This window comes from Balaenoptera acutorostrata, chromosome 1, assembly GCF_949987535.1.
Source record: "Balaenoptera acutorostrata chromosome 1, mBalAcu1.1, whole genome shotgun sequence".
Lineage (NCBI taxonomy): Eukaryota > Metazoa > Chordata > Mammalia > Artiodactyla > Balaenopteridae > Balaenoptera > Balaenoptera acutorostrata.
In genome coordinates this window covers 80,911,379-80,938,965 of record NC_080064.1, presented here as the reverse complement: position 1 = coordinate 80,938,965, position 27,587 = coordinate 80,911,379, and the positions used below count along the sequence as shown (strand labels likewise).

At 37.7% G+C, this 27,587-nt stretch overlaps 1 protein-coding gene across 1 annotated transcript in view; it reads left to right on the top strand.

The window, feature by feature from the left end:
- HFM1 (helicase for meiosis 1) overlaps nt 1-27,587 on the top strand; it is a 135,781-nt gene that overhangs the window by 91,750 nt on the left and 16,444 nt on the right. Inside the window, exons 32-34 of the mRNA XM_007176338.2 lie at nt 16,365-16,445; nt 16,692-16,807; nt 26,933-27,012. Of these exons, the coding sequence (XP_007176400.2) occupies nt 16,365-16,445; nt 16,692-16,807; nt 26,933-27,012 (277 nt within the window). The remainder of the gene's footprint in view (nt 1-16,364; nt 16,446-16,691; nt 16,808-26,932; nt 27,013-27,587) is intronic.

The window sequence follows — 27,587 nt, the reverse complement described above, 5'->3', positions numbered from 1 at the left end:
AGTACTCTCTCGTGATCCTTTGTATTTCTGCAGTGTCAGTTGTCACTTCTCCTTTTTCATTTCTGGTTCTATTGATTTGAGTCTTCTCCCTTTTTTTTCTTGATGAATCTGGCTAATGGTTTATCAATTTTGTTTATCTTCTCAAAGAACCAGCTTTCAGTTTTATTGATCTTTGCTGTTGTTTCCTTCATTTCTTTTTCATTTATTTCTGATCTGATCATTATGATTTCTTTCCTCCTGTTCACTTTGGGTTTTTTTTTTTGTTCTTCTTTCTCTAATTGCTTTAGGTGTAAGGTTAGGTTGTTTATTTGAGTTATTTCTTGTTTCCTGAGGTAGGATTGTATTGCTATAAACTTCCCTCTTAGAACTGCTTTTGCTGCATCCCATAGGTTTTGGGTTGTTTTCATTGTCATTTGTTTCTAGGTATTTTTTGATTTCCTCTTTGACTTCTTCAGTGATCTCTTGGTTATTATGTAGCATATTGTTTAGCCTCCATGTGTTTCTATTTTTTACTGATTTTTTCCTGTAATTGATATCTAGTCTCATAGCGTTGTGGTCAGAAAAGATACTTGGTATGATTTCAATTTTCTTAACTTTACCAAGGCTTGATTTGTGACCCAAGATATGATCTATCCTGGAGAATGTTCCATGAGCACTTGAGAAGAATGTGTATTCTATTGTTTTCGGATGGAATGTCCTATAAATATCAATTTAGTCCATCCTGTTTAATGTATCATTTAAAGCTTGTGTTTCCTTATTTATTTTCATTTTGGATGATCTGTCCATTGGTGAAAGTGGGGTGTTAAAGTCCCCTACTATGATTGTGTTACTGTCGATTTCCCCTTTTATGGCTGTTAGCATTTGCCTTATGTATTGAGGTGCTTCTATGTTGGGTGCATAAATATTTACAATTGTTATATCTTCTTCTTGGATTGATCCCTTGATCATTATGTAGAGTCCTTCTTTGTCTCTTGTAATAGTCTTTATTTTAAAGTCTATTTTTTCTGATATGAGAATTGCTACTGTGGCTTTCTTTGGATTTCCATTTGCATGGAATACCTTTTTCCATTCCCTCACTTTCAGTCTGTATGTGTCCCTAGGTCTGAAGTGGGTCTCTTGTAGACCGCATACATACGGGTCTTGTTTTTGTATCTATTCAGCCAGTCTGTGTCTTTTGGTTGGAGCATTGAATCCATTTACATTTAAGGTAATTATCAATATGTATGTTCCTATTACCATTTGTTTTGGGTTTGTTATTGTAGGTCTTTTCCTTCTCTTGTGTTTCCTGCCTAGAGAAGTTCCTTTAGCATTTGTTGTAAAGCTGGTTTGGTGGTGCTGAATTCTCTTAGCTTTTGCTTGTCTGTAAAGGTTTTAATTTCTCCGTCGAATCTGAATGAGTTCTTTGCTGGGTAGAGTAATCTTGGTTGTAGGTTTTTCCCTTTCATCACTTTAAATATGTCTTGCCACTCCCTTCTGGCTTGCAGAGTTTCTGCTGATAGATTAGCTCTTAACCTTATGGGTATTCCCTTGTATGTTATTTGTTGTTTTTCCCTTGCTGCTTTTAATATTTGTTCTTAGTATTTAATTTTTGATAGTTTGATTAATATGTGTCTTGGTGTGTTTCTCCTTGGATTTATCCTGTATGGGACTCTCTGTGCTGCCTAGACTTGATTAACTATTTCCTTTCCCCTATTAGGGAATTTTTCAACTATAATCTCTTCAAATATTTTCTTGGTCCCTTTCCTTTTCCCTTCTTCTTCTGGGACCCCTATAATTCGAATGTTGGTGCATTTAATGTTGTCCCAGTAGTCTCAGAGACTGTCCTCAATTCTGTTCATTCTTTTTTCTTTATTTTGCTCTGCAGTAGTGCTTTCCACTATTTTATCTTCCATGTCACTTATCCGTTCTTCTGCCTCAGTTATTCTGCTATTGATTCCTTCTAGAGAATTTTAAATTTCATTTATTGTGCTGCTCATCATTGTTTGTTTGCTCTTTAGTTCTTCTAGATCTTTGTTATTTTCTCCATTCTATTTCCAAGATTTTGGATCATCTTTACTATCATTACTGTGAATTCTTTTTCAGGTAGACTGCCTATTTCCTCTTCACCTGTTTGGTCTGGTGCATTTTTACCTTGCTCCTTCATCTACTGTGTGTTTCTCTGTCTTCTCATTTTGCTTAACTTAATGTGTTTGTGGTCTCCTTTTTGCAGGCTGCAGGTTCGTAGTTCCCGTTGTTTTTGGTGTCTGCCCCCAGTGGTTTAGGTTGGTTCAGTGGGTTGTGCAGGCTTCCTGGTGAAGGGGATTAGTGCCTGTGTTCTGGTGGATGAGGCTGGCTCTTGTCTTTCTGGCGGGCAGGACCGCGTCCAGTGGTGTGTTTTGGGGTGTTTGTGACCTTATTATTATTTTAGGCAGCCTCTCTGCTAATGGATGGGGTTGTGTTCCTGTCTTGCTAGTTGTTTGGCATAGGGTGTCCAGCACTGTAGCTTGCTGGTTGTTGATTGGAGCTACGTCTTAGCATTGAGATGGAGAGCTTTCGCCGTTTGATATTACATGGAGCCGGGAGGTCTCTGGTGGACCAAAGTCCTGAACTCGGCTCTCCCTCCTCAGAGGCACAGGCCTGACACCCAGCTGGAGCACCAAGACCCTGTCAGCCTCACGGCCAGGTACATGGGGAGTTTCTTGCCTTTTGGGGGTCTGAGATTCTACCAGTGTTCAGTAGGTGTTCTGTAGGAGTTTTTCCACATGTGGTTGTATTTCTGATGTATTTGTGCAGAGGAAGGTGACCTCCACGTCTTACTCCTCTGCCATCTTGAAGGTCTCCCCACTAATTTTCTTTATTCTACATTATACAGACAACAAAGTCTCAGGATAACAAAACCAAAGTGCACTTTTTAAATTTTTGGTCACACTGTGCAGCTTGTGGGATCTTAGTTCCCTGACCAGGGATCAAACCCATGCCCCCTGCTGTGGAAGCACAGAATCCTAACCACTGGGCTGCCAGGGAATTCCCCAAAGTGCACTCTTAATGTCATTATTAAAAATAGTTTAAGGCTTTTATGGTAAATATTTTTATTCTTAGACTATATCTCACTAGGCATGTGTAATCAAATTACTGTGTTTTAACATCACTTGGAATAGATCTTCTGTATGTGGGTATCCCACCAACTGGATACACATATACTGTTTTATTTATTTTAATTTTTATTTTATTTTCTGTTGTTAGAATAGTTTTTAAGAATTAATTCTGATTGATAGTAATGTAAAACATTTGCATTGTTCCATAGCCAAATCTACAAAACAAACACTAAATGTTGTTAATACTTGAGGCATAGGCAGTCTACCATACAGCTCTTCCTTATTCACTTGGTTCTATTTTCACTGCTTTGTGAAAGGCCCAGTAAAGGGAGCAATTAACAGGTACTGGAGAATGTGAGAGCAGCAGCTACCTACCAAAGTAATCTAAACAGTCATGTTCTCTGAATAGTATAGGTAGTTATAATAAACAGTAATTGCAGTGAATGATGGCAAAAGAGGACATAAACAGTAATTGCAGTGAATGATGGCAAAAGAGGACATACAGAACTACTCTGTGAGCTGAGGAGCACTCATCCTCCTCTTTAAAGAATTCAGAGGAGCTTCCACTTCTGGGTAGGATGTAGTAATTTGGGGCAGGCCAATGCTCTGATAGCAGCAATTATAAAAGCCTACATAAGTTATAAAAATTACAGTTTTTAGGACATCTATGAAAGCAAACTAAAGGGACTAAAATTCCAGAGAGGGAGAGCCATTCCAGGGCTGAGGAGTCAAGGATCCATAGGCTCTTAATTAAAAGGCCAGGTAAGCCATGCCTTAAGAAGGGTTTTATATGATCAGCTACTCACCATGTTTGCCTGACAGAGAAAAAAAGAAACCCTCTCTGGTGGAATATAACATAATCTGGAATCAGTAGATATAATGTCTGCCATACAATAAAAAATTATGAGACCTGCAAAGAGGAAGGGCCATATGACTCATAATTAACTATATAGGAAAATGAAGCAACTCTGTGGATGATTCAAATGGTGGAGTTGGCATTTAAAGATTGTAAAGCAACTATGATTAATATTTTCAAGAAAATAGAGGAAAAAAAGACAAAATGAATGAAATGATGGAAATTTTAACCAGAAAATTGGAATCCATACAGAGATTTAAGTGAACTTCCTAGAACTGAAAAATAAAATATCTGAAGTGAATAACTCTTTGGGTAGGTTTAATAATAGATTGGATATGGCCAAACACAGGATTTGTGAACTGTTAGACATATCAATAGAAAATATCTAAATGGAAGCCCAGAGATAAGAGAACAGAAAGAACAGAAAAGAGCATAATACTCAAAGTGCTAACATATGCATAAAGTCTGAGAATCAGTGTAGAGAAAGAATGGGAAAAATGCAATATTTAAAGAGACAATGGCTGAGAACATTCCAAAATAATGAAAGACATCAACTCACAGAGTTCAGAATTTCAGCAAACCCAAGCAGAGATAAATACATAGAAAACCACACTGGGGCACAGTATAGCAGAACTGCTGAAAATCTTAAAAAGCAAACACAGAAAAACTATACACTACCCTCAAAGGGCAACAGTGAAACTGACAGCTAATTTCTCAGCAGTGATGATGGAAACCAGAAGATAATGGAATAAGCTTCAGAATGTTGCCAGCCTAGATTTCCATGTACAGTGAAAAATATCCTTCAAAAATGAAAGTGAAATAGCAACATTTTGAGAAAAAAAATAACTGAAGGAATTAATTATTACTGCTAAATTTATCAGCCAAATTTATTGGATTTGGTTCTTTGAAAAGATGAATAAATTTAAGAAGTCCCTACCGAGACTGATAAAGAAGAGATAAAACATGAATTAACAATATCAGACTTCCCTGGTGGCACGGTGGTTAAGAATCCACCTGCCAATGCAGGGAACATGGGTTCAGGCTGTGGTCCGGGAGGATCCCCCATGCTGCAGAGCAACTGGGCCCATGTGCCACAACTGCTGAGCCTGCGCTCTAGAGCCTGTGAGCCACAACTGCTGAGCTGCGTGCCACAACTACTGAAGCCTGTGTGCCTGGAGCCCATGCTCCGCAAGGGGAGAGACCACTGCAGTGAGAGGCCTGCGCACTGTGGTGAGGAGTGGCCCCCGCTCGCCACAGCTGGGGGTGGCCTGCATGCAGCAACGAAGACCCAATGCAGCCAAAACTAAATAAAATTAATTAATTAATTTTAAAAAAATATCAAGAATGAAAAAGGTGATATCATTACAGATCCTACAGGCATAAAAAAGACCCTGACAAGATATTATGAATAATTTTATACCAATAAATTTGACATAATTTGGGTAAAAGGGAATGAATACCTTGAGGAGAAATCTTACCAAAACTGACAGAAGAAATAGAAAATCTGGGTAGTCTTAACACTAATAATGAATTTGAAGCAATTAAAAAAAAATCTTTCCATAAAGAAACCCTGAGGCTTGGATAACTTCATTGGTAAAATTTCCCAAATATTTAGGAAGAAATAACATCAAACTTACCCAAACTTTTCCAGAAAAAAAGAAAGAATATTTTCTAATGTTTTAATTTTTTTGAAGGCCAGCATGACTTTGATTTCAAACCCTGACAAGGACGTTAAAAGAAAGAGAAATTATTCATCAGTCTATTCATGAATATAAAGCCAAATGTTCTTAACAAAATATTAGCAAGTGGAATCCAGCCACATATTTAAAAAGCATAATACAGCACAATTAAGTATGGCTTATTCCATACATGCAAGAGAGCCTTAGCATTTAAAAATGGATCAATATAATCCTTACATTAACAGGGCAAAGAAAAAAAAGGAAAAAAACATGTGATCCTCATGATAGATGTCAAAAAAACTTTGACAAAAATTCAATGTTAATTTTTCATTAAAAATATATAGCAAATGTCATACACAATAGTGAAATATTTTTAAACTTTCCTATTTAAATGGAGAATGATGAATGTTCTCTCTTACTATTCAATACTTCTTTTCAACATTGTGCTAGAAGTCCTAGTCAGTACAATTATATAGAAAAAGAAATATAAGGGATAAGGATTAGGAAGAAAGAAATAACTGTCATTACTTAAAAGCAACATGATTATGTACCTAGAAAATATAAAAGACTCTATGGACACATTATTAGAATTAATATATAAATTTAGAAACATCACTGGATAAAGAGTCAATATTAAAAATTACAATACAATAACAATAACATCAAAAAAGAATAAAATACTTAATAAATTTAACAAAATAAGTGCAAGATGTGAACACTGCAAACTTCAAAACACCATTGTAAGAAATTAAAGACCTAAATAAATGAAAAGATATGCCATGTTCATGGATTGGAAGTCTGAATATCATTAAGGTGGCAACATTTCCCAAATTAATTCACAGATTCAATACAGTCCCTATCAAAATTCCAGCTTTTTTTTTTTTTTTGGCAGAAATTCACAAGCTGATTCTAAAATTCATATGCAAATGTAAGGGACTCAAAATAGCCAAATTAATCTTTAAAAAAAAGAACAAACATGGAGACTCACAATTCCTGATTTCAAAACTTACTATAAAACTCCAGTAATCAAGGCAGTGTAGTACTAGCATAATAATAGACATATAGATCAATAGAATATAATTGAAAGTACAGAAATAAATCCATACATCTATGGCCAATTGATTTTGAACAAAGACGGGGAAAGGATAGTATTTCAACAAATAAGGCTGGGCATCTGGATAGCCAGTTGAATTAGTTTGAACCTCTGCTTCATACTATATATAAAAATTTTCTCAAAATGAATCAATGACCTAAAGATAAGAATTAAAACTGTAAAACTCTTAGAAGAACACATGGGTGTATATTTTCTTGACGTTGGATTAGGCAGTAGTTTATTAGATATGACATCTGAAGCTCAAGCAACCAAAGAAAAAAAACAGATGAATTGGACTTTATCAAGGTTAAAAATATTTGTGCTTCAACTGACACTATCAAGAAAGTGAAAGACAACCCACAAGATGAGAAAATACTTGCAAATCATATATCTGATAAAGGACTAGAATCTAGTATATATAAAGAAATCTTGCAACTCAACAATAAAAACACGAATAACCCAATTAAAACTGGTCAAAGAATTTAAGTAGACATTTTTCAAAGAAGAGCTACAAATGGCCAATATACAACATGAAAAGATGTCCAACATCATTAATCAATACAGAAATTCAAATCAAAACCACAGTGTGGTATCACCCAGTAGGATGGCTTTAATAAAAAAGATGAACAGTAACAAGTGTTGGCAAAGATGCAGAGAAATTGAACCCCTCATGCTTTGGTAGTGGGGATATGAAATTGTGCAGCTGCTTTGGAAAACATTTTGTCAGTTCCTCAAGAAGTTAAACATAGAATTACCCAGGAATTCCTCCTCTAGGTATATATCCAAACAAATTGAAAAATATTCATACAAAAACTTGTACATGAATGTTTATAGCAGCATTACTGATAGCAGCCAAAAAGTAGAAACAACCCAAATATCCATCAACTAATAGATAAGTAAAATGTGGTATATTCATTCAATGGAATATTATTCAGCCATAAAGAGGAATAAACTACTGATACATGCTACAACATGGATGAACCTTAAAAACATTATGCTAATGAGAGAAGCCAGTCACAAAAGATCAGATATTGTATGATTCCATTTATGTGAATGTCTAGGATAGGCATATACATAATGACAGGAAGTAGATTAGTGATTCCAGGGACAAAGGGTAGGAAGAAATGAGGAGTGACTACTAGTGGGTTCATGATTTCTTTTTGTGGTGATGACAGTGTTCTGGAATTAGATAGTTATGATGGGTGTACGACCTTGGAAATATACTAAAAACCCACTGAATCATGTACTTTAAAAAGGTCTTTGTGGTATGAATTCTATTTCAATTAAAAAATTTAAACATCAGTTGTATTACTACTTACCAGCAAAAAAATGATAGAAATCATAATTCTGAAAATACCATTTACAATAGCATTAGAAATCTAAAATATCTAGTAATACAGTAGCAAAAGATATGAAAGACCACACTACAGGAAAACTAGAAATCTCATGGTGTATATGTTTAGATATATAAAAGGAAGAAGGTTTCTGCCTATCTTTCAATGACTCCCTTTTTCTTAGAACTGACTGCCACATCACAGAAGTAGGTTGTTTGTCTTGTTTGTACTGCATTCTCCTCGGACCCCCGTTCTGGCCACTATTTTTCTGACAGCAAAATTATCAGGAACCAGGGTGACCTTCTTTCATTCAGTTCAAAGTCCAAATTCCTAGAAGAAAAGAAATACCTCAGTTTAAGAAAGACAATTTAGAATTAGGACTGCACTAAGAGAATATAAAATCAGAGCTGTCGGTGGCCATCCTTTAAAATGCACAGAAATAATCAAAGATAGCTGGACCATGTAAGAGAAGACTAAAGCAGAGGTACAGAAAGAAGCAAAGGTGAGAAGGCCAGAGCTGAAGGTCTGATGACTTTCCATTTCTTGGTTTCAGTCCCTCGTGATGCCTAGCTGCATTGCTGCTTTTGGATTCTGTGAGATAGCTATGTTCATGTAATACATTTCCACCACCCACCACATGGGTTTTTTTAAAAATAGCTTGAATTGTTTCTGTTGCTTGCAACTGTAGTGAAAATTAGGATGTTTACTATACTTCCTACTAGCATGAGACTTTTATGAGAGCAGAAGTCCTCCACATTTTCAGCATAACCCTGTGGAAAACAGAAAAAAGATGCTTCCTATCAGGCAAATGTTTTATTATACACATACCCCCTTCACATACATATATTATATATACAACCATCCCAAATCTTATGAACATTCTGATTATATAATTCAGTTCTTATATGCAAATTCAAGTATCCCCAAATAAAGGTGTATAATTATACCTTTATACATAACATACATACAGTATCTGCATTTTCTTTCTCAGTAACTTACACAGTGAAGGAGTCATAGATTTACCCTACTAAGGTTGTGACAACAGCCTTTTCAAAGCAATACAAATTTCAGTTTTTCTGACCTCTTGTCAGACCATTTTATTAAATGATAAAAACATATTTAGTTCAGAGAATATAGTTGCTAAATGATTGTTTCCAAATGTGCTTGTAGGTTCAACAAATATTTTAATATTTTATATTGTCAAATAGTAGGACCATATTTAAAAACAGAAGTATGCACCTTAGAGTACAAATATAATTAGAAATTTTTTTTATGCTTCCTACAACTCTTTCAAAAAATATTTTTTTTAGTTGTTTCTCACAGTTATAGTCCAAGAGATAAAATTTTTGTAAAATTTTAGGAAAAATATTTTTGCTATTTTTAAGATTAGGCACTGTGAAAAATACACCTTTTTAGTTGTAAAATTTTTTTTAACTTTTATTTTTAGCATTTAAACTTCTTATCCTTTAAATGCATTCTCAATAAGAAGTATGGGCTTTGTTTACTTTGAAGAAAATTGATTTGACATTAATAAGTTCATCTGCATTTGCTATGCCATTTTGAGTGTGAAAATTTAATGTACTTGAAGAATGCAAGGATAAAACCAGTGCCCGAGCACTTTGGAAGTGTGCACATTTAAATACTAGTCAAAAGGCAGTCTGCTTTTCTTTGTACTCTTTGGTGTATACATGCATTAAATTGCAAAATCAAGGACTCCAATTCATTAGTGCTATCCTTTTCTTGATAAATAAAATGATAGTGTAATATTTGACAAAAAAATTGAAAGGAGATTTGCTTTCTCATTTAAAAAGTAAAATTATAAAGTGCATAAATATGGTTAGCGTATATCAGGAACTGCAAAATAAAAAGTAATATTCTTTTAAAAATATTAATTCCAGTAGCTTATGCACAGACCACATTATTTGAATTTATAGTTAGGATGTGAAGCTGTGTCAGGGATGCCTCCTATTTTTAATTTGTTTTTTCCGGATTTTTTTTTTAAGCAACTGACCCTTACCCCACTGGTCATTATCGACCCTGTTAAAGTAAAGTATTTACTTCAAATACATTTCTAGCTCACATTAATGCTTTGTTTTGCTTTAAATACTTGGAAACTGGAACTTTAAAAACATGTAAATTAATATATTATGTGACAGAACTAAGAAAATATATGCATTTTAGATTATGATAGTGATGGAGTATGGGATCTGTTAATTTTATACCTAAGTGTACAGCTTAGGTCAGTTTTCTCTCAGAACCTTATTTTTCCAATTGACAATCTCTGTAAGCTTGTGTTTGTTAATAAGACAAATTCAGACAGTTCTCAGGACAGGGAGTGGAGTTGGGGTGGAGGAGCACTTATATTTTCTAAGTATCATTTCTAACAGAAATATAGTAGAAGTTTTTGTCACTTAGGTAGTAATAGCCATATGCTAGTATTCTGTAAACAAACTTGTATATGGTTCTCATTCCTAGCAAGACTTGCAAACACTGCCTTGAAATTTTGGGGTGTCACCAGAATCTCTATAATTAGATTTCCAGATCCTAGTTAGTTTCCACCACTGGGAACAAATGTGTAGTCATTGTGCACCATCTTGTGGTAATGTTTAGAAGTTCATCTATTAGAAATTGCCGGATAAGGGACAAAGTGACTCCTTATCACTTACTTCAAAACAACAACCTTCAAGGCGTTTCCTCCTATTCTTCCCACCCCACAAACAGTAGATTCCTTCCCTAAGTAAATTAAATGCATTATATGGGGAGAACTAAGGCAGCTAGTATAACTAGTAAAGCAGGGTGTTTGAGAGATCAGGCTCTGGAATTAGACCACCTGAATTAGAATCTCAAATTTGCTACTTATTATTTCATAGTTTTGAACATGTTACTTAACCTCTTTATGAATTAATTTTCTCATCTGTGGAGATATAATAGGACTGCTGTATAGGCAGACAAACAAGGATGAAGAGACATTTGAAGAAAATTTGGAACATGTGAAAGAAAGCCCCAAATAAGTAAACAGAAAGTGGACGAAAGAACAACAGGATAATTCAGAGATGTAATAAAACGTAATATAAACTAATCAGTAACATCAGAGAAATTAAAGACTAAATTGAAACCATAAAACAGAATAGCATGCTGTGAAAAAAAAGAACAATTAAAGAAGAAGAGCGAGCACAGGGAAGTAAAAAATTATGATTCGAAAAAAAAAAAATAGCTTAGCTGGAGGGCCAGAAAATAAAATCAGTATAATCTGAATGAAAGCAAAAAGACAAGGAGACAGAAAACATGAGACAAGAGGGCAATCTGGAGTCTGATACCTGACTAATAAAAGTTCCAGAAAGGGGCTTCCCTGGTGGCGCAGTGGTTGAGAATCTGCCTGCTAATGCAGGGCACACGGGTTCGAGCCCTGGTCTGGGAAGATCCCTCATGCCGCGGAGCAACTGGGCCCGTGAGCCACAACTGCTGAGCCTGCGCGTCTGGAGCCTGTGACCCGCAACGGGAGGGGCCGCGATAGTGAGAGGCCCGCACACCGTGATGAAGAGTGGCCCCCGCACCACGATGAAGAGTGGCCCCCGCACCACGATGAAGAGTGGCCCCCGCTTGCCGCAACTAGAGAAAGCCCTCGCACGAAACAAAGACCCAACACAGCTAAAAATAAATGAATAAATAAATAAATAGAGTAACTATTAATTTTTTTTAAAAAGTTCCAGAAAGACAGAGCAAACAAATCAGAATAAATAATTTGAGAAGATTCACTAGACTTAAAGTGAGACATATATCTGCGTATCAAAAAGGCTTACTTAGTGCTGGTTAGGATGAATGAAAGAAGATCTACAAAGGAAGCAACGTTTCAGAACATCATGGATAGAGAGAAAATCATAAATGCTTCCAAGGAACAAAAATTGAAGTAGTTTTAATGTTTTTATCAGCAACACTGGATGGTAGAAGACAGTGGACTTAAAAATCCAGGGGGAAATGATTTCCAACCCCATGTTCTATACCCAGGAAAATTATTAATTAAGTGTGAAAGTAAAATAAAGACATCTTAATACATTCAAGGATTCAGAAAGTTTAACTCTCATACATCCTTTCTTAGGCAGTTGTTCTAGGATGAGCACAATCAAACAAAGCAGTTAAGCAATAAAGAAAAAGTCAAAGAATCCAGCAATAGTGGATTCAGCCCAGAAGCTTAATGAAAGGAAGTTCGAGGATGACAACTATAGCACAGGCCTAGATTGCATTGGGAGGAAGATGGAGGGCTCAAGAAAGGAGATATATATTTGGGGAGTAAATGGGTGAGGTGTCTTCATATAGTTGCCTTTATCTTTGAAATATTTGAATGAACTAAAGAAACTTTAGGTAGATATTGCTAGACTAAAAGGAAGGCAGTAAAACTTCATGGAAAATAATATGTTGCTCAAGAAAGAAAAGCACTCCACTTGATTCTGCATTAAAAATATTTTTACCTCTATGTATCTCTCAAATTAGTCCATTCTCTTTGAATCTACTAATACTACCACTCTAGACTGTTACTGTAATTTTCTTTTATCTGCTCCATCCTCTTTCAAATCCATTCTCCTACAGTAGCCTCTTAACTAGTTTTCTTGCATCTACTCTGTCCTCTCTCAAATCTGTTCTCCATACTACACTCCATAGATTGCTTTTTTCAAAATGCAAATTCAGTTATGTCCCTTCTTTGGTTAAAACACTTCAGTGGCTCCGCATAGCTCTTAGAATAAAAGATCCACATCATTAACATCCCCTACAAGGTTCCATACTATCACTTAGTCAATCAGTTCCTAAGTAGCAGTGGGGTGCCAGCTGCTATGTAGTCTTGCCTCACCTCCATAGGATTGACTGGTAAGGACACAAGAGACCCAAATATATTTAGACAGTTTATTACTTACACAGACAGCAAAACATGATCAGCGTGGTATCAGCTGCATGCATCCATAATCCCGGAGGATGACACTGAACTGGAGGGACCAGATGACGAGAATGATGGGTTGCTTTGTTTTTGAGGAGTCAACTCTAGGCTGCAGCTAAGCAACTTTACAGCCTACAGCTGTACCTGAAAGGGTCAAGGTGGAAAATCCTATGCCTTACTAGAACCAGGAGACAGATGAGAAACTGCCTCATGGCAGCCTTATGCAGGATAGGCAGCCTCCTGCAAGCTAAGGAGGCAGATGAGAAATAGCCTTTAACAGTTCCTCGCAAGACTGCCTATCTTGATATGTCCCAGGGAGGATCAGAGGGCATTCTGTAACTAACTGAGCCTTGCCTAGGTGGAGACATGCCATCACCAGGGTGCCATGGTGGAGCTGTTTCCCTAGGAATACAGGCTGATCTTTCTACCACTGTAGTCTCATCTCATGCACTCTCTTATTTTCTGAGCATCAGCCACATTGACCTTCTTTTAATTTCTCCACGTGCCATGCTTTCTCTTGTTTAAAGCTTTTTCATATGCTATCCCTTTCTTTCTCCTACCCCTTTGCCTTGTTAATGCCACTCTTTTTTCAGTCCTCAGTCCAATTATCACTTCCGTAGGAAAGTCTTCCAAGACGTTCCTGACCAGGACCATTCCCCCTGTTATATAGCATGGTGCCCCTCTCCTTCATAGCACTCAGAACAATTTTATATTTACTTGTATAATCTTTAATTAATGTAATAGTAGAGATAATACATACACTAATATATTAGTTTATTACTTAATTCTAAAATGCTATCACATACGTAATTTCATTTTATCTTTTTACCTCTGTGAGGTAACAAAACAGGTAGTATTATTTTTAAAAATAAATTGATTTATTTATTTTTGGCTGCTTTGGGTCTTCATTGCTGCGCGCGGGCTTTCTCTAGTTGGGGCGAGTGGAGGCTACTCTTTGTTGCGGTGTGCGGGCTTCTCGTTGCAGTGGCTTCTCTTGTTGTGGAGTACGGGCTCTAGGTGCACAGGCTTCAGTAGTTGCAGCACACGGGCTCAGTAGTTGTGGCGCACGGGCTTAGCTGCTCCACGGCATGTGGGATCTTCCCAGCCCAGGGCTCGAACCCATGTCCCCTGCATTGGCAGGCAGATTCTTAACCACTGCACCACCAGGGAAGCCCAAAACAGGTAGTACTATTTTTAATCCCTGTTGTTGTTGTTGTTGTTGTTTTTAACAGAGAACAATCCATATTAGAACTCATGTTTTCTTACTCTAGTTTAGGGTGCCCTGTACTTCACCACTGTGTTTTTTCATGTAAATACATTAAATATAAAGTAGCATACAGTAGGTGAGAGGGGCAAAGAAAATGCCATAAGGGCTTGGAGGAGAGAGAAATCACTTCCAATTTAGGTGATCAGTATAGATCTCCATGATAGAGGTGCCATTTGAGTTGGTCTTGAAAGCTGATAGATAGGCTTCTGGTAGACAAAGAAGGGTCTTCTAAGACAAGAGGTAATATCAAAGGTACAATCATAGAAAGGCTTGGGACTATTTGAACACTAATGGCAAGTGAATGTATTTTTTTGGATGTAGGGTTAATATGGGTGCTAGAAGGGAGGCTAGAATTACATTGTGGAGGACCTTAAATGTGGAATTAATTTTGTTGGCAGCAGGAAGTAACTAATGTTTCGAAGTGGGCAAATGATCTGATCAGAGTTGAATTTTGGGAGGATTAATTAAGCAACAGCATATAGATAAATTGTAGCATGGTAGGACTGGATTCAAGGAAAACAGAAATCATGAACTGGGGCAAAACTTCTCAACCAGTAAGCCGTGACATACCTTGTAAAGTATAACACTGAAACCTTTCAGACAAGGATCACTAGGAGCATACCTGTATTTGAGGAACATTAGGTATTTTTTAATTTGCTGCAGCAAAGGAGAACACAGCACCTGCAGAACTGTGGGTCATCTCAGGGAATTGGGAGGAGCCTATTATAGGAGTTCAGCTTGTGCCAGGTGATTCTTAGAAGGGTTTGGGAGAAGCAGAGGTCAATTCTAGATTGGGTGCTATCAGCAAGTGGGATATTGGATATTTTGGTATATCTTATCTTGGAGATTGGAGCATTAAAAAAATAGTAGTCATTTGTGTTAGCCAGAAGAGGGAGATGTTTAGTTATTTTTGTGGTTCTTCAGCGTCCTTGTCTCTACTTTCAGAAATAATTACACACTAGTCTTATATCTGTCTTCTACTACGATCATAGAGTGGCCTTATCTGAGTATTGTTTATATTCTGCCGAAATTGTTTATGTTCAGTTGGGAACACTATGGTTCAGCTGTCAGCTACCAGCTGCCAGGGATATTTTATTACTTTTTCAGTACCCAGTACATTGATCTGCTCAGCCCTCAAGGCATCTAACCAGTTGCCTCATATGGTGAGCAGCCTTATTCATTTACCCCTGGGTGCTATACATATATTATCATTGTTTAGACGTGCCATGCCTTGAAAAAGTTGATTGAGCAACACACTGAAAATGAAGAGTAAAGGACCAAGAAAGATTACAAAGGTTTTCAAAGCTCTTCACTACCTCCAACATTTCTAATTCATTTAAAATCTGTGCTCCAGCAAAAATAAACTGATTTGTTTCTATAGTCTGTGGTTTGCTGCCTTTGGATATTATGCTCTCTGTCTGGAACATCTTCCTCTGGTCCCCTTCTCATGTCCAGATCCTGTCTGTCCTTCAAGGACCACTTCAAATGTCTCTCCCTTCTCCCATGTTACTCGGAGGGTTAAAATCAAGAAAAAGCCTACTTAAATATAATAAATGAAGAATAGATTATATATTTGGATATATTAATTCTAGCTTAGAGGGGTCAAGCTGGAAGCAATCTCTCCTTTCTATGAATTCATATAGCAAATTTGTTTATAACCCTAAGCACTTATTTCTAACATTTATTAAATATGCATGGTGTCCTATCTACTAGCTGCTGTCAGTGGTACCATCAAAATGCCATGAGGTTTCCTTCTTTCCGGGTTCTTCAGGCTTAAGTATAAAGTAGAAAAAAAAGTTTCAAAACTCCACCCTCATTCTTATCTCATTCAGCAGGAGTTAACTGATGTTCAGTGATATTTGGTTCTATTTATATCAGGGAGGTTAAGAGAAGCTTATAGGTGACTCAGTGCTCCTTGTGAAAAGCTGGGATGGGCCCCATAGTGAGGCAGGGACTGATTGTTTTCAGAATATCTTTTTAAAAATACATATTAAAGGGGTTAATTTTGAGGGAGTGTGAAAATCACAATCTTTTTGTACTGCCAGAAAGGACAGAGCTGGATAAAAATTAATTATGATTAGTCACATTAATAGATGTACTGAAAAAGAGGCTTTCTTTTCTTATATTAATTTAGGAATGACTGCCTGCAAAAAACCTGGGAACCGAGAATGTAAACATCACTGTAAAAATAAACATACATGTGGACATGACTGCTGTGAGTTCCATAAAACAAGTTTATTTCAGGTTTTAAAAATTGAAAGGTCATTGAAGAATAGTAATAATATCCTAATTATCTATGTATGATATTTATATTATGCAGCTTATAACTCAAATGATTTTCTTTCTTTTGTGGTTAACATTTTTAAAAAGTAAATATTAGATTAGAAATTTTGAAGAAATTTGGCTTTATATGAACAATACATAAAGTTTAACTTAAAGAATCTAGAATTTCTTTTCATAGGTAAAAATGGAGTTGCACAGAAGTCAGAAATGAAAGAGTCAACAGTTTCTTCATATTTATCTGATTTAAGAAACAGAAATGCTCTTTCATCTCTTCCTCCAGTGAAACGTCTAAAGGTTAGTTTTTTTTTAATTATTTTTTTATTTTTTTATTTATGGCTGTGTTGGGTCTTCGTTTCTGTGCTAGGGCTTTCTCTAGTTGTGGCAAGCGGGGGCCACTCTTCATCACGGTGCACGGAAAAGGTTAGTTTTAATAACATTTATCCCTTGTTCTGTAATTAAATGTATATGAATATCCCTTTATTCTGGGTATCAATTAGGTAGGTATCCACAGAGTACTTTAGAGTTACGTAAAGGCTTGAGTAGGAAAGTGACTATTATTCATAATACTGTTTCTATAGGAAAAGATACTATAGTTTTTAATAATTAATCTATAAATCCACTTTTGGCGCATAGGGGCATAGTTGTACATCCCTTTCCTTCATTAGCCTCTTTTTTTTTTTAAACCAGAGAAGAAGGATATGTTGCTTGCTTTGGTTCAGCAACTGAAACTAGAAACTCTTGCCCTTTTGTGGCTCCATCTGTGGTGGGCTGCGCTGGAAAGTCTGAACTTGATTTTGATTCATGCACATAGATGAGTACTGAGCAAGAGTCTCCCTTTCAAGTGATGAAGAAATGGGAGTCCCTACTGATTGATAGGCTAGTCACTAGCAGACTTACTCTAAGCCTAAGTCATCATATCCAGGGCAAAATAATTGATCAGGCCACAAAACAGAGCCAAGAAAATGGCAGAGTGCCTGATTCTTTTCTAGGTCTTTTTTTTTTTTTTAACATGTTTATTAGAGTATAATTGCTTTACAATGGTGTGTTAGTTTCTGCTTTATAACAAAGTGAATCAGCTATACATACACATATATCTCCATATCTCCTCCCTCTTGAGTCTCCCTCCCACCCCTCCCTATCCCACCCCCCCATCCCACCCCCTAGGTGGTCACAAAGCACTGAGCTGATCTCCCTGTGCTATGTGGCTGCTTCCCACTAGCTATCTATTTTACATTTGGTAGTGTATATATGTCCATGCCACTCTCTCACTTCGTCCCAGCTTACCCTTCCCCCTCCCTGTGTCCTCAAGTCCATTCTCCACATCTGCGTCTTTATTCCTGTCCTGCCCCTAGGTTCTTCATAACCATTTTTTTTCTTTCTTTTTTTTTTTTTTAGAGTCCATATATATGTGTTAGCATACGGTATTTGTTTTTCTCTTTCTGACTTCCTTCGCTCTGTATGACAGACTCTAGGTCCATACACTCACTACAAATAACTCAATTTCGTTTCTTTTTATGGCTGAGTAATATCCCATTGTATATATGAGCCATGTCTTCTTTATCCATTCATCTGTCGATGGACACTTAGGTTGCTTCCATGTCCTGGCTATTGGAAATAGAGCTGCAATGAACATTGTGGTACATGACTCTTTTTTTTTTTTTTTTAAATATTTATTTATTTATTTATGGCTGTGTTGGGTCTTCGTTTCTGTGCGAGGGGTTTCTCCAGTTGTGGCAAGTGGGGGCCACTCTTCATCGCGGTGCGTGGGCCTCTCACTATCGTGGCCTCTCTTGTTGCGGAGCACAGGCTCCAGACGCGCAGGTTAAGTAATTGTGGCTCACGGGCCCAGTTGCTCCGTGGCATGTGGGATCTTCCCAGACCAGGGCTCAAACCCGTGTGCCCTGCATTAGCAGGCAGATTCTCAACCACTGCGCCACCACAGAAGCCCACATGACTCTTTTTGAATGATGCTTTTCTCAGGATATATGCAATGCCAACTAGTGGGATTGCTGGGTCGCATGGTAGTTCTATTTTTAATTTTTTAAGGAACCTCCATACTGTTCTCCATAGTGGCTGTATCAATTTACATTCCCTCCAACAGTGCAAGAGGGTTCCCTTTTCTCCACACCCTCTCCAGCATTTATTGTTTGTAGATTTTTTGATGATGGCCATTCTGACTGGTGTGAGGTGATACCTCATTGTACTTTTGATTTGCATTTCTCTAATGATGAGTGATGTTGAGCATCCTTTCATGTGTTTCTTGGCAATCTGTTTATCTTCTTTGGAGAAATGTCTATTTAGGTCTTCTGCCCATTTTTGGATTGGGTTGTTTGTTTTTTTGATATTGAGTTGCATGAGCCGCTTGTAAATTTTGGAGATTAATCCTTTGTCAGTTGCTTCATTTGCAAATATTTTCTCCCATTCTGAGGGTTGTCTTTTGGTCTTGTTTATGGTTTCCTTTGCTGTGCAAAAGCTTTCAAGTTTCATTAGGCCCCATTTGTTTATTTTTGTTTTTATTTCCATTTCTCTAGGAGGTGGGTCAAAAAGGATCTTGCTGAGATTTACGTCATAGAGTGCTCTGCCTATGTTTTCCTCTAAGAATTTTATAGTGTCAGGTCTTACATATAGGTCTTTAATCCATTTTGAGTTTATTTTTGTGTATGGCGTTAGGGAGTGTTCTAATTTCATTCTTTTACATGTAGCTGTCCAGTTTTCCCAGCACCACTTATTGAAGAGGCTGTCTTTTCTCCATTGTATATTCTTGCCTCCTGTATCAAAAATAAGGTGACCGTATGTGCGTGGATTTATCTCTGGGCTCTGTATCCTGTTCCATTGATCTATATCTCTGTTTCTGTGCCAGTACCATATTGCCTTGATTACTGTAGCTTTGTAGTATACTCTGAAGTCAGGGAGCCTGATTCCTCCAGCTCCATTTTTCTTTCTCAGGATTGCTTTGGCTATTCGGGGTCTTTTGTGTTTCCATGCAAATTGTGAAATTTTTGGTTCTAGTTCTGTGAGAAATGCCATTGGTACTTTGATAGAGATTGCATTGAATCTGTAGATTGCTTTGGGTAGTAGAGTCATCTAAACAGTGTTGATTCTTCCAATCCAAGAACATGGTATATGACTCCATCTGTTTGTATCATCTTTAATTTCTTGCATCAGTGTCTTATAGTTTTCTGCATACAGGTCCATGTCTCCTTTGGTAGGTTTATTCCTAGGTATTTTATTCTTTTTGTTACAGTGGTAAATGGGAGTGTTTCCTTAATTTCTCTTTCAGATTTTTCATCATTAGTGTATAGGAATGCAAGAGACTTCTGCACATTAATTTTGTACCCGGCTACTTTACCAAATTCATTGATTAGCTCTAGTAGTTTTGTGGTAGAGTCTTTAGGATTCTCTATGTATAGTATCATGTCATCTCAAACAGTGACAGCTTTACTTCTTTTCCGATTTAGATTCCTTTTATTTCTTTTTCTTCTCTGACTGCTGTCACTAAAACTTCCAAAACTATGTTGAATAATAGTAATGAGAGTGGACAACCTGTCTTGTTCCTGATCTTAGTGGAAATGGTCTCAGTTTTTCACAATTGAGAATAATATTGGCTGTGGATTTGTCATATATGGCCTTTATTATGTTGAGGTAAGTTCCCTCTATGCCTACTTTCTGGAGGGTTTTTATCATAAATGGGTGTTGAATTTTGTCAAAACCTTTTTCTGCATCTATCGAGATGATCATATGGTTTTTATCCTTCAATTTGTTAATATGGTGTATCACATTGATTGATTTGCATATATTGAAGAATCCTTGCATTCCTGAGATAAATGCTACTTGATCTTGGTATATAATCCTTTTAATGTGCTGTTGGATTCTGTTTGCTAGTATTTTGTTGAGGAGTTTTGCATCTATGTTCATCAGTGATATTGGCATGTAGTTTTCTTTCTTTGTGACATCTTTGTCTGGTTTTGGTATCAGGGTGATGGTGGCCTCGTAGAATGAGTTTGGGAGTGTTCCTTCCTCTGCTATATTTTGGAAGAGTTTGAGAAGGATAGGTGTTAGCTCTTCTCTAAATGTTGGATAGAATTCTCCTATGAAGCCATCTGGTCCTGGGCTTTTGTTTGTTGGAAGATTTTTAATCACAGTCTCAATTTCAGTGCTTGTGATTGGTCTGTTTATATTTTCTATTTCTTCCTGGGTCAGTCTTGGAAGGTTGTGCTTTTCTAAGAATTTGTCCATTTCTTCCAGGTTGTCCATTTTATTGGCATATAGTTGCTTGTAGTAATCTCTCATGATCCTTTGTATTTCTGCAGTGTCAGTTGTTACTTCTTTTTCATTTCTGATTCTATTGATTTGAGTCTTCTCTTTTTTCTTGATGAGTCTGGCTAATGGTTTATCAATTTTGTTTATCTTCTCAAAGAAACAACTTTTAGTTTTATTGATCTTTGCTATTGTTCCCTTCTTTTTCTTTTTCATTTATTTCTTTTTCATTTTTTTCTGATCTGATTTTCATAATTTCTTTCCTTCTGCTAACTTTGGGGTTTTTTGTTCTTCTGTCTCTAATTGCTTTAGGTGTAAGGTTAGGTCATTTATTTGAGATGTTTCTTGTTACTTAAGGTAAGATTGTATTGCTCTAAACTTCCCTCTTAGAACTGCTTTTGCTGCATCCCATAGGTTTTGGGTCGTCGTGTTTTCATTGTCATTTCTCTCTAGGTATTTTTTGATTTCCTCTTTGATTTCTTCAGTGATCTCTTCGTTATTAAGTAGTGTGTTGTTTAGCCTCCATGTGTTTGTATTTTTTACCGATTTTTACCTGTAATTGATATCTAGTCTCATAGCTTTGTGGTCGGAAAAGATACTTGATAAGATTTCAATTATCTTAACTTTACCAAGGCTTGATTTGTGACCCAAGATATGATCTCTCCTGGAGAATGTTCCATGAGCACTTGAGAAGAATGTGTATTCTATTGTTTTTGGATGGAATGTCCTATAAATATCAATTTAGTCCATCCTGTTTAATGTATCATTTAAAGCTTGTGTTTCCTTATTTATTTTCATTTTGGATGATCTGTCCATTGGTGAAAGTGAGGTGTTAAAGTCCCCTACTATGATTGTGTTACTGTCGATTTCCCCTTTTATGGCTGTTAGCATTTGCCTTATGTATTGAGGTGCTCCTATGTTGGGTGCATAAATATTTACAATTGTTATATCTTCTTCTTGGATTGATCCCTTGATCATTATGTATTGTCCTTCTTTGTCTCTTGTAATAGTCTTTATTTTAAAGTCTATTTTATTTGATATGAGAATTGCTACTGTGGCTTTCTTTTGATTTCCATTTGCATGGAATATCTTTTTCCATCCCCTCACTTTCAGTCTGTATGTGTTCCTAGGTCTGAAGTGGGTCTCTTGTAGACAGCATATATATCAGTCTCATTTTTGTATCCATTCAGCCAGTCTATATCTTTTGGTTGGAGCATTGAATCCATTTACATTTAAGGTAATTATCGATATGTATGTTCCTATTTTCATTTTCTTAATTGTTTTGGGTTTGTTATTGTAGGTCTTTTCCTTCTCTTGTGTTTCCTGCCTAGAGAAGTTCCTTTAGCATATGTTGTAAAGCTGGTTTGGTGGTGCTGAATTCTCTTAGCTTTTGCTTGTCTGTAAAGGTTTTAATTTCTCTGTCGAATCTAAATGAGATCCTTGCTGGGTAGAGTAATCTTGGTTGTAGATTTTTCCCTTTCATCACTTTAAATATGTCTTGCCACTCCCTTCAGGCTTGCAGAGTTTTTGCTGAAAGATCAGCTGTTAACCTTATGGGGATTCCCTTGTATGTTTTTTTCCCTTGCTGCTTTTAATATTTTTTGTTTGTATTTATTTATTTATTTATTTATAGATTTCTTTTTTAAGTTTTTAAAAAAATTTTATTGCATTTTTATTTATTTATTTATTTATTTATTTATTTATATTTTTATTTTTGGCTGTGTTGGGTCTTTGTTTCTGTGCGAGAGCTTTCTCTAGTTACGGCAAGTAGGGGCCACTCTTCATTGTGGGGCATAGGCCCCTCACTATCGTGGCCTCTCTTGTTGCGGAGCACAGGCTCCAGATGCGCAGGCTCAGTAGTTGTGGCTCACGGGCTCAGTTGCTCCGCGGCATGTGGGATCTTCCCAGACCAGGGCTCAAACCCATGTCCCCTGCATTGGCAGGCAGATTCTCAACCACTGAGCCATCAGGGAAGCCCTGTATTTTTTTTTTGATAGTTTGATTAATATGTGTCTTGGCGTGTTTCTCCTTGGATTTATCCTGTATCTGACTGTCTGTGCTTCCTGGACTTGACTATTTCCTTTCCCATATTAGGGAAGTTTTCAAGTATAATCTCTTCAATTATTTTCTCAGTCCCTTTCTTTTTCTCTTCTTCTTCTGGGACCCCTATAATTCGAATGTTGGTGCATTTAATGTTGTCCCAGAGGTCTCTGAGAGGGTCCTTAAATCTTTTTTCTTTATTCTTCTCTGTGGTAGTTATTTCCACTATTTTATCTTCCAGGTCACTTATCCATTCTTCTGCCTCAGTTATTTTGCTATTGATTCCTTCTAGAGAATTTTAAATTTCATTTATTGTTGTTCATCTTGTTTGTTTGCTCTTTAGTTCTTCTAGGTCCTTATTAAACGTGTCTTGTATTTTCTCCATTCTATTTCCAAGATTTTGGATCATCTTTACTATCATTACTCTGAATTCTTTTTCAAGCAGACTGCCTATTTCCTCTTCATTTGTTTGGTATGGTGGGTTTTTACCTTGCTCCTTCATCTGCTGTGTGTTTCTCTGTCTTCTCATTTTGCTTAACTTACTGTGTTTGGGGTCTCCTTCTCACAGGCTGCAGGGTTGTAGTTCCCATTGTTTTTAGTGTCTGCCCCCAGTGGCTAAGGTTGGTTCAGTGGGTTGTGTAGGCTTCCTGGTGGAGGAGACTAGTGCCTATCTTCTGGTGGATGAGGTTGGATATTGTCTTTCTGGTGGGTAGGACCATGTCTGTTGGTGTGTTTTGGGGTGTCTGTGGCCTTATTATGATTTTAGGCAGACTCTCTGCTAATGGGTTGTGTTGTGTTCCTGTCTTGCTAGTTTTTTGGCATAGGGTGTCCAGCACTGTAGCTTGCTTGTCGTTGAGTGGAGCTGGGCTTTAGCGTTGAGATGGAGATCTCTGGAAGAGCTTTTGCCATTAGATATTACATGGAGCTGAGAGGTCTCTGGTGGACCAGTGTCCTGAACTCGGCTCTCCCACCTCAGAGGCACAGGCTGACACCCCGCCGGAGCACTAACATCCTCTCAGCCGCAGAGCTGAGAAGAAAAGGGAGAAAAAAAGAAAGAAAGGAAGAAAAAAATAAAATAAAGTTATTAAAATAAAAAATAATTATTAAAAATAAAAAAATTTTAAAATAAGAAAAAAAGAAAAAAAAGAAAGAAAGAGGACAGCAACCAAACCAAAGAACAAATCCACCAATGATAACAAGCACTGAAAACTATACTAAAAAACAAAACGGACAGACAGAACCCTTGGACAAATGGTAAAAACAAAGCTATACAGACAAAATCACACAAAGAAGCATACACGTACGCACTCACAAAAAGAGAAAAAGGAAAAAATATATATATATCGTTGCTCCCAAAGTTCACCGCCTCAATTTTGGGATGATTTGTTGTCTATTCAGGTATTCCACATATGCAGGGTACATCAAGTTGATCGTGGAGATTTAATCGGCTGCTCCTGAGGCTGCTGGGAGAGATTTCCCTTTCTCTTCTTTGTTCGCACAACTCCTGGGGTTCAGCTTTGGATTTGGTCCCCCCCTCTGTGTGTAGGTCGCTTGAGGGCATCTGTTCTTCACTCAGACAGGACGGGATTAAAGGAACAGCTGATTTGGGGGCTCTGGCTCACTCAGGCCGGGGAGAGGGAGGGGTACGGATGTGGGGTGAGCCTGCGGTGGCAGAGGCCGGCGTGACGTTGCACCAGCCTGAGGCACGCCATGCGTTCTCCCGGGGAAGTTGTCCCTGGATAATGGGACCCTGGCAGTGGCAGGCTGCACAGTCTCCCGGGAGGGGAGGTGTGGAGAGTGACCTGTGCTTGCACACAGGCCTCCTGGTTGCTGCAGCAGCAGCCTTAGCATTTCATGCCCGTCTCTGGTGTCTGCACTAATAGCCGCAGCTCGCACCCATCTCTGGAGCTCGTTTAGGCAGTGCTGTGAATCCCCTCTCCTGGCGCACCCCGAAACAATGGTCTCTTGCCTCTTAGGCAGTTCCAGACTTTTTCCCGGACTCCCTCCTGGCTAGCTGTGGCACACTAGCCCCCTTCAGGCTGTGTTCACGCAGCCAACCCCAGTCCTCTCCCTGGGATCCGACCTCCAAAGCTCGAGCCTCAGCTCCCAGCCCCCGCCCGCCCTGGCGGGTGAGCAGACAAGCCTCCCAGGCTGGTGAGTGCTGGTCGGCACCGATCCTCTGTGAGGGAATCTCTGCACTTTGCCCTCCACACCCCTGTTGCTGCACTCTCATCTGTGGCCCCGAAGCTCCCCCCAGCACCGCCACCCCCAGTCTCCAGCAGTGAAGGGGCTTCCTACTGTGTGGAAACTTTTCCTCCTTCACAGCTCCCTCCCACTGGTGCAGGTCCCATCCCTATTCTTTTGTCTCTGTTTTTTCTTTTTGTTTTTGCCCCACCCAGGTACGTGGGGAGTTTCTTGCCTTTTGGGAAGTTTGAGGTCTTCTGCCAACGTTCAGTAGGTGTTCTGTAGGGGTTGTTCCACATGTAGATGTATTTCTGATGTATTTGTGGGGAGGAAGGTGATCTCCACGTCTTACTCTTCCGCCATCTCGAAGGTCTCCTCTCTAGGTCTTTTATAAGAAAGAAGATTCTAAGTCATGAGGCTAAAACAAGGAGAATATTGGGAAACATGGAGAGGTTTACAGTTTGAAATGGCAACCACCTTTTCTGAGACAATTATTTTTTAGTATCCCAAGTTTTTCCTACCTTCTTTTTGTACTTATTCCATATCATCCATCCCTCCCTTCTTCCCTCCCTTCCTTCCTTCCATATTCATTGAGCACCAAGAATGTGCCAAGCACTATAGTAGGTGTGGAAGATCCAGTGATAAGACCGTTTTAGTCCCAGACCTCATAAAGCTTACAGTTGAGTGAAGGATACAAATAAGTTAATAGGCTTTTTCAGTACAGTGTGATGAGTGATTCTGTGACAGAAGTGTAAAAGATAACTTGAACTTATATAGAAAGTGCATTCACTCCACATTTGATAGGCCAGGAAAGGATTCCTAATAAACATGATTGAGACCCAAAGGATATATGGGCATAAGCAAGTATGGAGAGGTGAGTACCAGAGTGGTGGTAAAGAGGGATAGAAAAGTATTTCAGATATAGAGAATATGCAGTGGTTCAGAGCTGAGAAAGAGATAGAGATCTTTTTAAAAACTGAAGTAATACAGTATATCTGGAGTTCATTTACAAGTAGGAGGGTGGAGAAAGGTAAAGCTGAAGAAGTAGGAGCTAGATCATGAAAACATTTTTGCTATTTTAAGGATTTGGATTTTACCCTGAAAGTACTGGGAAATCACTGAAGGGCTTTAATCAGTGGCATGATTGGAACCGCATTTTATAAAGTTCACTCTGGATGCAATGTAGAGAATGCATTAGAGGATAATAGAAAAGGAACATAAGGACTCATTAGGGAGGTTTTGCAGTAGTCCAGTCAAGACAATGGCCTAGTCTAGTGTAGTGGCAGTAGCAGTGGAGAGAAGTGGCTGGGTTTAAGATATTTTTCAGAGATAGAAACAACTACCTTGCTACTTACTGGTTATAAGGGGTGAAGTAGAAGGAATAAAGATGATGCCCTTCTGTCTTGAGCAACTGGGAAAAAAGTGGGGCCTCACTAGGGTAGAAGCTGTAAATGGAAAGCAAGTTTGGAGGAGTAGAGACATGATAAGTTCATTTGGGAAATACTGAATTTAGAGGCCTACAAGATGTCTAGGTAAAGATGTTCTATAGACAGTTGGATAATAGCTGTTTGAAAGTCAGGAGAGAGCTGAGCTAGAAAATCAAGAAAGAGAGCTAAGCTCAAATCTACAGAGAGCTATAGATTTGAGAGTCATTCATGTGTAGATGTTAATTGAAGCCATGGGAGTAAATGAGATTTATGATTGAGAATGAGTGAGAGTGAGAAGAGAAGAAGGCCTCGTGACGAAGAACCATGAAGAATATCAACATTTAAGAAGGGCCTGAGAAGGAGATTTGAGTTGAAAAACTAGCTTGAGTTTCTCACAATTTATTGGTTTGGGGACTATATGTATCAGCAGGAATTTTGCTGTTTGGCTTATTTGTTGAAAGGTGTATTGATATGAAATTGATAGTTGAACTTGTTAATTTTTCATTAATAGATGCAGATGAATAAATCTCAAAGTGTGGACCTTAAAGAGTTTGGTTTTACTCCAAAACCTTCTCTTCCCAGTATATCAAGGTACAAATATAATGTTAATATCTGAGGTAAAGTATTCATCATAAACTCTCTGTTCCTCCAAATAGTCATGTATTCAGAGAAAGATGGTTACTGGCTACCTTTGAATCACAGTAATCATTTAGTTCCATAATGAGGTAATTACATCGGGAGAGTTTTGTTATCTTTTATACCCCAAATTTATTTAGAACTCTGCAGTCATAATGATACTTTAACATTGATCGAATCTGCTCTTTCCTGGAAAGCTATCCATCCTATGTGTCATGCCCCCAGGCTCTCTCTGCCTTCTAAACTTAACAGATGACAAGAGTATACTTTAAAAAGAGAAGTCATGTTGGTGTATAAAGTCTAATATTTTCCATTTAGAGGCCCACTCTATATTAATAATACCTCAGATTTATAAAATACTTTATAATTTAAAAATTGCACTTTTGTGCATTCTTTCTTTTGACCTTAACAACAACCTGGCTCATAAACCAAGGTATTTTTATCCTATTATATAGATGAAATAACCAAAGCTCATATTCAGAGGGCCCTAGATGATAACTCAGCATTCTTTTCCTATTATGATACCTAAA